Source organism: Taudactylus pleione, unplaced genomic scaffold (genome assembly GCF_031769625.1).
Source record: "Taudactylus pleione unplaced genomic scaffold, aTauple2 ptg000007l, whole genome shotgun sequence".
Lineage (NCBI taxonomy): Eukaryota > Metazoa > Chordata > Amphibia > Anura > Myobatrachidae > Taudactylus > Taudactylus pleione.
This window is the reverse complement of record NW_028284410.1, coordinates 27,966,291-27,977,500: the sequence shown is the minus strand read 5'-3', so window position 1 is coordinate 27,977,500 and position 11,210 is coordinate 27,966,291. Positions and strand designations below refer to the sequence as shown.

At 41.1% G+C, this 11,210-nt stretch overlaps 1 protein-coding gene across 1 annotated transcript in view; it reads right to left on the bottom strand.

Annotated features, from left to right (window-relative positions):
• Window positions 1-5,880, bottom strand: part of CSMD2 (CUB and Sushi multiple domains 2) — a 1,115,355-nt gene extending 1,109,475 nt beyond the window's left edge. The window contains exon 1 of the mRNA XM_088462676.1: window positions 5,629-5,880. Coding sequence (XP_088318802.1) covers window positions 5,629-5,791 — 163 coding nt within the window. The 5' untranslated portion in view covers window positions 5,792-5,880. The remainder of the gene's footprint in view (window positions 1-5,628) is intronic.
• Between the last annotated feature and the right edge of the window lie 5,330 nt (window positions 5,881-11,210).

The window sequence follows — 11,210 nt, the reverse complement described above, 5'->3', positions numbered from 1 at the left end:
GAGGGAGCAGCGTGATGACGTTGCGCGTCACACGCCAGTCATAAGCCCAGGCCAGTACAAGACTGCCGGACCAGACCAAGTGACAGCGGTAAGGGGGGGTGTTGGGCGGCTTAATATTTTTTTATTTTTTGCCTATTTGGACAGGCAGATGGACCAGTCAGTGTCTAAATAAGTATTATGTTGGACCCGACCACAAAGTTTTCTACAGGTCCAGGGGGGCCCCTTGTGAGAGGGGGGCCCGGGGTTACTTGCCCCCTTTGCCCCCCCCTTAATCCGGCTCTGCCGACAGCACGATCTTGTGATGACCTCTAATTAAATTACCTTTACTAATTACTATGTCAAAGGTTTACTGCATTATTGCTGAAGTACAATGTGTACCTCTTCACAGATAGTGAACATTACACTTGAAAATGATAGGGGTGGAGGGGAGGGATTGGATTAAATAATATGTGGGTTCAGTTAAATGAAAAAATCTGACCTAATGCTCCAATTTAATTTCCCGCATCGGTACAGTACTGCAAATTAAAATTACAGAATATTTGTGTGGCTTATTTAGCAGTACAGTAGTAAATACAACTCGCATTTCAAATAATAAAAAAATTAAATGGGACAACTAATGGAAATACAGCTTAGCTTTTAACTAATACTGTTCTATTCTTTACTGCATGCTGCAGTTGTGTGTGATAACACAGACTAAAGGATGTTTATTTTTACTGCCTGTCAATTATAAGTAATTCCCTAATTTATGATGGCTGCTGTAGTTCATTGAAAAGATGTTTTGTTATGGGATACTCCCAAGATGCTATACCAAGAGTTGTGAGTTAAACAAGCATCTGGATCTATATTGTATATTACATTCAGTGAGGGGGAGATGCACCAAGCCTTGGAGAGTGATAAAGTACCAACCAATCAGCTCCTGACTGTCACTTTACAGTTTGAAAAATGACAGTTAGGAGCTGATCGGTTGGTACTTTATCACTCTCCACTTTATCGCTCCCCAAGGCTTACTGCATCTCTCCCCCATTGATATGGTAATCTTAACACTTCAATTATACCATCTCTCAGTTTTTGTTTCTTGACAAAAACCAAAACACACAGAGGGTCTGATTCGGAGATGGAAGCAAATGGCGTACGCCGCGTCTGTGCAAAAATATGCAAATGTCGCTGCCGCCAGGATTTGTATTGAAACGCCCCTTGGTGTGTCTCTAGTCCGCTGCTTGTGTACAAAGATGCAACCATCAGATGCACATCAGTCTATCATTGAACTTCTGAGTAACCCTATGGCTGTGCAGAATGGCCTACGGAACCAAGATACTGGAGTCTTAACAACTGCGTATGGGATAGTAGACGCAGGCTGTGACACTTCAGTTCCAAGCAGCAGTGCCCCATCCCATGAGCACATAATATCTTGATGTGCATCCCGAGGACGCTTCAAGCTGCTGTACAGCCATGGGGCAATGCCAGTGCCACCCGCAGGGCACTGCACTCAGAGCGATGTCACCGCTCGCACACCCCTGCTGCAGATGAATCATAAAAAGGAATGTTAAGGAAAATCTAAATAATACAATCAACTGCTGATTCAAGAAACAGACAGATTATAGGGAAGATAGAGATGGCGTAAAAGGGGGAGAAAGAGGAGAAGCTGAAAAGAGAGTGGAGGCGAGAGAAAGAGAGAAGATGGGATGTACTAAAGCCTGAAATGTGATCAAAAATCTGGAAAACCCGTTGGAAATTCGGCTGCATTTCCATATGTACCAAGCTCCGGAATTAATACATTCCGGAGCTTGGACCTGGTGGGTAACGCCATCTTTAGATGGTGTTACCCAATAGAAGCCTATGGGCTTCCTTTTGCTTTTCCTCCCAGAACCCCCCGCAAATCCTCCCAGCACCCCCCCGACGATCCCCTCCAGCACCCCCCGCAATTCCCTCCCAGCAACTCCTGCGGAGCATGCATCATTCTGCGCATGTACAGAAGGATGCCAGAGGGACTTCTCTGTCATAAACCTGGAAGTCCCTCTATGGCAAAGTACAGCCCTTACCAGGAGAGCTGTCCTTTGTGCATTTCTAGGTACATACCGGCGATATTATCGCCAGTATGTACCCGATATTTGGCAGAGTGTACGGCTTCGTGGATACGATGCTTAGTACATCCCACCCAGAGAAAGAATCCAGGCATCGCTTGAGACAATCTAGTTACCCATAAATTCTAAAAATGTTATATACCCAAGTACACTCCAATTGTTCTTGAAATGCTAATTTGTTTCTTTTTTACACTACAGTTTCTTGTAGGTATTTATTGAATTTTGCCAGTGGCTCCAGTATGCTGATGGGAATGCGGCGTTTACACATTGTTGTAGATGTGTGTAAAAAAGATAGCTCCTTGCTTGATATCAGGTAGCACTGTGCTTGTCAAAAGAATAGATAATTGCAATAGTTCTCTTTTAACATAGGTTTTTAAAGGCAGGCAAATTCTTGCTGTTGTTAAAATGGGTAAGAACTAAGAAGTGAACTATCAACCTCATAAGAATACCTATACTTGGATTTGGAACCCTGGTGTAACAAACAACTTAGTTCTTATTTGTCTAGAATCTAGAGTCTCGGACAATAAGCAGCTAATGTCAAAGGTTTGTGGCAAATGATGGGACTATGCTAGAAAAAAGAGACACAAGGGAGTTTAGCACATGGATCTTATGGTAATAGGTTACTGTTCTTTCTAACGATGTGAAAACCATTAAAATGTCTATATGTTTGAAATGTTTCCAATTATTGTCATCATGAAATGAACCCAGTGTGGGAGGTCATTTTCTGATGATGGAGTCCACCAGCCCCAAAGGGATGGCACAACATAGAAACTGAATTGATTAACCTGCTGACAGAAATGGCTAGGCTGATAAATAAAAGGCGATATTACAAGATATTCCACATTGAAATGAATGAAAGGATCACAGAGAGATAAGGCAGGTGTATGAATGGTAGGGGTTATGAGCTATCTCTTACTAGAGATGAGTGCAGTTGTAGAGAAATATCACACAAATTAAATTTCACTATGGAGCAGACTGTTTTGCAGAGGTGCGAAGTTCCCTGAAACAGTCGTCGAGTTTTGCTTGTTATTTGCCATGTTGCAGAATGGCCATTCCACATTCTATGTACAAATTTGCCATTCCACATTCAATGTACAAATTTGCCATTCCACATTCTATGTACAAATTTGCCATTCCACATTTTATGTAAGTCATACTCTATAAACAAAGCTGGGATAATGACAGCATCAATTTATTCTGCTGTGTGATGTGGTTGGAGTCAGAATTATAGGGTAACTTAAATAGAGCACTTAAGGCTAAATTCCGTCAGAGAAACGTGCAAAATTTTGAAATGAGAAAAATATGCATTGGTACAGTGTAGAAAATGTTGCTCATCCCTTCTCCTTACCCTGTAGGCTATATATTCATGTGAGCTCTTACACACAAATCTTAAAGGTCCAAATTATTTCTTGAATAAAATTATGACTTACATGTACACAATTGTACTACATAACAACATTGCTTTGGAAACCAATAATACAATACTAATAATACACGAATCAATGAAAGAAAATGCACAGGTTTTATGTTATCACTCTAAACCGGGAAAGATCCAGGGACCTTATTCAGAGTCTGTGTATATGGAATTCTGCATTTGCCTAAGTACATTACTCTAACCTATAACTAGGAGAGAGATCAATGGATGGACAAGTTGTTAATGATGGTAATTTCACTAGTATTTTTATTAGGTGTGCTACTGAGGTTCCCTTGTTTGATAACAAATATAGAGCTTGTAGGAATAAAGTTAAATGATAACATTGAAATCCCCACATATCTATCTAAAACAAAAAAATATATATAGCATATAGCCTTATACAGTACTTACACTCACACTAATCAATTTCTGAATACAAGTAGAAGGGTATACACATATACACACACACGTGCACACGCACAGCTGTTAATCATTTTTTTTTATATATATATATATATATATATATGTGTGTGTGTGCGTATCTATATATATATAGATATATATATATATATATATAATGTATTGAGTATATATGTTTTTGCATAGGCAAGGTTAATGGCAGCTTGGTCTGAACCAATAGCTGGTGCACAATGATTGATGACAATATTGTAACAATATAACCTTTATTTTCTATTTACCCAAATTTCTGCTGTCCACTTTCATCCAGCATGGAAAGTACAAGTAGAATCTAATACAGGTAATCAGATATTCTCCACACCATTACATATATTGTAACTTCAAGATAATAGTTTCATGTAATTATAGGATTAGAGGCATTTAATTGCTACATAAAACCCTAGCTTTATTTCAATAATCAGTGGCCGTGGGGCCTTGAGTAAAATACAATACCTCAAATGAGAAGTATACTTATGGTTTGGGGTAAAAAAAAAAGCCAACAGTGGTTGGAATAATTAATTTCAATAATTTAAAGCAGGTTTTTTTTGCATTTTTAATTAAAATTATATAAATCAACATTTTTTAAACAAATAGCAGGTAGAAGAGGATAAAGAACATGAATAAATAATGTATACTGTGTGAGTTTTTGTAGAAATGTGCTTGGCATAGGAAAAAAAAATCTACATTTACAAAAGTAGGACCCAGGGTCAAGCTAGATTATGTCTAGATAAGGGCAAGAGGTCACTCTTGGAAAACAATTAATGCAGAAAGTCACTTCTAGGTGGCTGGAATAGTAAATGATAATGTAGGGTTTACAAGGCGTACATGAAATCCCCAGATATTTCTCAAAGGAATGGAAATTTCCACAATTCCATCAGCCTGATGAAACATAGAGTATTTGGGGATGGATATAAGTATTGTACATCATGTGCAATCCGTGTAGCCTTAGGTGGACACTTGACTGCTCCCTCCTGATAAGCTAACCTCTGATCTCTATCTACTTGCGTATGTTTTATATGTGGAAGACACAGGATGTTCTGTGCTTGGCAAAGGATGATAAGCATGCAAAGTTTCCTGTATCCCTGTACCAATTCTGTAACACTCAAGCGGAGGCAGTGTATAAAAGGTAGGTGATTTATGCCTGCAGCAGATCCGAGATACAGTACAAGCCTTCATTGTATGAGCCACCAATGACCACAGAACATCAGACACAGCCTCTGCTATTGCATTTCATTAGTAGTGCAGGGAGGGAGGGAGATTCCTACAGGTACTGTATAATATATTCACCTCCAGACTAAATGCCCACGTTACTGCAATAGAACATAGGACGTCATACACAGGCATGGGACCGCTATCGACACCGGATCGTAACCAGACGTTATAGCACATTGAATAGAAAAGGCTTCATACTGTATAAAGCAATGGACATCACACTGAAATGAGATACATAGATTTAAATGGGTTTATTGACCAATATGCTATGCTCAAAAGAGGTGTTGGAGCTCGGCATCTAGACAGGTTGTATAATTAGCAGCCTGCACGCATCCCCCTCTTACTGAGCATCAGCATTCAGCACACCAGGATTATAATGTGTCTAGAGACACCACTCTGAACATACCAACCATCGTTTAAAAATGCTGACAACTGAGTACCTGGTGGGTAATTATATGTACTCACCCGTTGCTGATACAGCGAATAGACCAAAGCTGATGAAGGCAAGCCTGCTCCAACTTTGCACTTCCAGGAGCCCAAAAACCCACCATGCCCCCCATATCCTCCTGGATGCGCAGCTGCACCCTGTCCTGTCCCCCCACTTCAGCCATCCAGAGATGGTTCTCATGGCAGATTCTGCGGGGATCTCTGGAAAAGGAGGTCAGGTATTCTTGCAAAGAAAATCCCACTACATTGAACAGCTCTTTGCTTCTGCAGCCGGAATAAACCAAGTCTCTCCCTGCACTGGGGAGATGAGATCAGGATTCCTGCTCCTCTTTCTCACTTCCAAATCTTCTAAATGACTATCCTGCCACAAGGTTTTCCTTCAGGGAATATCCAGACAAGCCTTTTGCAGTTGTACCTCCTATATTAATCACCTGCTCATAATATTGTTTCCCCTTTCAGAGAATGATCCACAAGAGGGAATAGGATTTTTCTCCCTTCCTCCCCTTCATACAACAATGCTGCAAATTACATCTTGAATTTGTCTCCCCTCCCTCCTCCTTCTTCCCCTCCTCTCACATAGGTCCCCACTCATAGAATAGCTGTCACATATTTCTTTAGCATAAAGCCCCCCAAAACCAACCAAATCCTAGAACTGGGGATAAGAGGGTATTTGCAACCCAGATGGATTATTGAACATTAAATGTCTAGATACATGATCACATAGACCGTTTCAAAGAAATGTGCACTTGTTTAACAGGACTTTTTGGTATAAACACATCCTGGTGTCCCATGTCCACTGCTCTAGAGGGGACAGTTATGCTGTCCTTGCATCCTTGCATACACTGCAATACTGTTCTCAGTTAAGATTCTGCTTGGGATTTTCAAAGGTTCATTAGCTTTGCAGATATGTTACATCAGCAAATACATGTGAGGGCTATAAAAGGCAGTGTGGTATTAGGGCATAGGGAGGAAGAGACCAATGATGTACAGTTATCTTTTTTTGCACAGGCAAGTAAGCTGGTAAAGTATGAATGGATCATTGATGGATATATATAGAGCAAGGGAAAAGGACATAGGGCATAGCTGCAGGCACATACTATAGTAAATGAATAAAGACAGAAGAGTGAATGAAAAGAGTTGTTAATGGCTGTGGCTGAAGCAGGGAATTACAACAAGGGGCAGTGTGCATGAATGTAATGAACTGTACATCTATAGGTATGCATATACACTGTGCAAAAATCATATGTTCATGAGAATAATAACAATATAACACGGATGTGTGCATTAGAATGTTATTCTACTGTATTTGAGAAAGCAATATTCTATATAATATATATATATATATATATATATATATAGATAGATTGCAAGCTTGCAAACAGGGCCCTCTTACCTCTTTGTGTGTTATTACCCAGTTTTGTTTTATTACTATTTTGGTCCCAATTGTAAAGCGCAATTTAATATGTAAGCAAATGCTAATTATTGATAGTAATAATACTAATAACAACATAATAGTAATGCCTATTTCACAGTTTTTCATATTCTTAAGATATTAAAGACCAACAAAATGTGCCCTGTATAAATAATACAATTCATATTTTAGATATACTTTACACTCTTTGCCCACCTAAACCGTATTTTCTCTTTCTGAGTTGCAGCGCCACATGTGCCTGGGGCTGAAAATGATCAAGGCCTATTCTGAGACTGGCAGAAGCTGTAACCAGTGCTGTGTGGGTGTGCCCGGTGTCATGTGGGCGGGCATACCCCTACAGATCAGCCCCAGTGTCTCCCTAAATACATACAATTTGAAAAATTGCATAATTTTGTAATAAACGCAGAAATACAAATGTATTACTTATGATTTATGGACAATTGTGTGGCCATGTAGGCAGCATCTGTAGCTTCATCCGCCCCATTGCTACTCTGGCCTTGCTGAGATGCCTAATACTGTAACTTCATAAGTGTCTGTAGTCCAATCCCCAATGACATCATGTCATTGGGGATATAAAATAAGGACATTTACTAAATTGTATAATTTCCTAGATGTTATTCCAAATGAATTCATATCCACCCACTGTCATTAGACCACAACCCTAAGGTATTGCATTGTAACAGAACTCCATGAGATTGACAGGATGAGGGTTTGGGAGGACAAAAAGAAATTATGGGACAGAGGGCCTGATTCAGACCCGCTCGCGAGCGCTATGCGCTCACAAACGGGTCGATGGTGCCCCAGTGCGCATGCGCACGACGGAGCCGGCATGCGCGAGACCCGGATAGTGACGGGCAAACCGTCGCTCCGGGTCTCATGCCAAAGGGTGTGTGCTGTCGATGTTGAGTGACAGCACGCCCCCTTTGGTGGGTGGGCTGGGGGCATGGCTGCCCAGACGGAGGCATTCCCATGGGAGCGCCTACCGTCTGGGGCTGGCCCCACTGACATCAGAAGTGATGTCAGTGGGAGTGCTTTCGGCTCTGTTAGAGCCGAAACCACTCTGGGGCTTGCAGCAACAAGACCCTATTACAAGGGTCTCGTCGCAAGCCCGATGGTCTTGACCATTGCGACCGTCTTCCTGTCTGCTTGCTATAGCTGTGGGTGGTTACCCACAGCTATGCGAGCGGCCAGAAGGCCGCTCTAAAAAAACAGAAGGCCGGCCCTGATTCAGAGCGAGCGCTCTGTCAGAGCGTCCGGCTCTGAATCAGGCTCAGAAATCAATATGGTGTCTTTCTACTTGCATACAATTGCTTGCCTACTATTGTAGAAGATAATTCATATTGTGTAGCCAGGTATAGTTATATCAAGTTAAAATAATTGTGTGTCTTTAAAGCACTTGTTTCTAACAGCCCTGTGTGTTCCAGTGACTGAGATTTATTTTTATAAATACAAATCCATGGAGCTACAGCAAAATATCAGGTGAACAGTTAAAATATTAGTGCAAAACACACGCATTACATAAAGATTATGTCAACTAAACCAGGGCCGCAACTATGGGGGTTGGGGTGGGAGGACTAGGGGGGGCATATGCCCTGGAAGCAGGATTTGAAGGAACGCTGGGAGCACAGCCCATAACTACGGTGATGCGGCCAGTGAAACCGGCACCTCCACCAATGTATGCGCCGCCACTGGTCACCGGAATGTATAATAGTAGCGGTGCGCCTGGCTCTTTCTCTGCCTGATGCAATGCTGCTAATATACATTATAGCGAGTAGCGCTGCAGCTGACATCCATATGTGCTCTGCCCCCCACACCCCATAGTCTGTAGTGTATGCAGGGACTGGAATTCCGCCAGGCCCAGATGGGAGGAGGGCACCAAATTATTGCCTTGTCCCGGGCGGCAAAAGTCCTAGTTTCGACCCTGTCTTAACTGTTATTGACTGAAGTCGGTCCTCTAGTGAAATCTCAGTCATTTAGGGGCCTATTCATCATCGATAAATGGGTAACCATGCACATTCCGCATATTTTAGTTACCGAGAACAAGTGACATCTTCAGACGGCGTTTGTTCTCGGATCTCCTCTCCTTCCTATGGGAAGGAGTTCCGGGAATGCGAAGAGGGATCAGTGCGGATCCCTCCGCCGCCTCATCACTACCTCGCCATCGGCTTTGCACATGCGTGACCTCGGATCACGCGTGCATAGCCGGGACGATGGGGAGGAGGTAAGTAACTCAACTACTTCTGTAGCTGTGATACTAACCGAGAGGACAGCTGCTTTTTGGAGCAGCTGTCCCCTAACCAGAGCTCCGGTGTCAAGTTTCCCCCGCTGCGAGAGATACTTATGTATGACCATACAGCCTCCGATGATGAATAGGCCCCTCAGACTGGTTGCTAAAAGACTGGATCTGTGGTAATTTTGGACAGACATTATGTAAGACAGATTGCACAGATCTGGGCATTTGGAGGTCAGCATTTATAGGGACACATGAGCTCCATTATTTGCAGTAGACAGATACAGTAGCTGCACACACAGTCATCGATCGGATATACTAAAATGCTAAAATCCTGTTCATTTACAATGGTTTTTTTATTTATGCATTGACAGTCCGTGTGGTCAGCATTAGTCTAGATGGTAGGAGAGCTGACTGCATTGTTCAGCTCTGCCTCGCTGGCTCAGACACTGTCTCACACACACAGACTCATCTTATACTTGGCACTCAGCACGAGCCCCCCTCCCATCTATAGACAGCATCCTGCTCTCTCCTTTCTCTGATGCCTCTGCTAAGCAGAAAGTATGTCACATTCTGTAATATAAGTAGAGGGTATAAGTACTTTACATATTATTGCTGCCAATTATTACATACATATTGCTGCTTTTATTAGTCATCTCACTTTGCATCATGCAATATTCTTCCTATGAATTCAATTAAATATAAAGTAGGAACCTTTTTATAATGGTGTCTATCTCTTGGTGTCTTTATATTGGTGTCTCACTGTCACTGCAATGGCATAGGATGCCAATGGTACTTCATATTTTACTTAACACTTAGGGGTAAATTTACTAAAGTGAGATTTTTTAGAAGTGAGTTTTAAAAGTGATGTTGCCCATAGCAACCAATCAAATTCTAGCTATTATCTTCTAGAAGGTGAATGTTAAATGTTAAGTAGAATTTGATTGGTTGCTATGGGCAACATCACTTTTAAAACTAATTTCTAAAAACTCTCACTTTAGTAAATTCACCCCTTAGGCAAGCCATATGCGCATTAGGTCATTTATAATTACATGTAACATGTATTTTGACTGGCCTTCCATGGATTCATGGTGGACTTGCTGAAAGTGGTTATGAATGCAACTAAAAAATATGGTAAGTCAAGCACTGAATTAAAAATGTATCATCTTTATTGGTTATAGAAAGGGGCATATCTATCACTGTGTCCCCAATGTGGTCATAAGCAAGATTTTCTAAAATCTCTTAATTTCGGTATTTATAAAATATATATATATATATATATATATATATATATATATATATATATATAATATATAGTCCAAAGATAAGCAGTGGCACTGAGGGCCTTGAACAGAAAAAAAAAACCTTGACAAAAAGGCATTTCAGCCCTGAAACGTCGGCATCAATACACTTTATTTGTTCAAGACCCTCAGTGCCGCTGCTTATTCTTTGGACTATTTGCATGTATCTGAGGAGGGCAGGGTGGTGATTTCTTCACATGATTGGAGTTCTGAACCATTGGACCTATATATATATATATATATATATATATATATACATTGCTGAGACATATATATATATATATATATATAGAATCCCGAAACTGCCGGCACTCAGGGAGTTAAATCATCTGGCCTCGGTGTCCAGTGTCAAAAGATATATATCAATCCAATGGGGAATAGACAGGCACTCAGAGGCACGATTGAAGATGCTCAAAATAGTGTATTAACGTCTACGTTTCAGGGTACCAGCCCCTTCGTCAGGACACACTAAATAACATACCATGTCTTCAATCGTGCCTCTGAGTGCCTGTCTATTCCCCATTGGATTGATATATATATATAAATTATTATTGTTATTATCCTTTATTTATATGGCGCCACAAGTGTTCCGCAGTGCCTTACATAGTACATAGAACTAATGAGTGAACAAGAAACA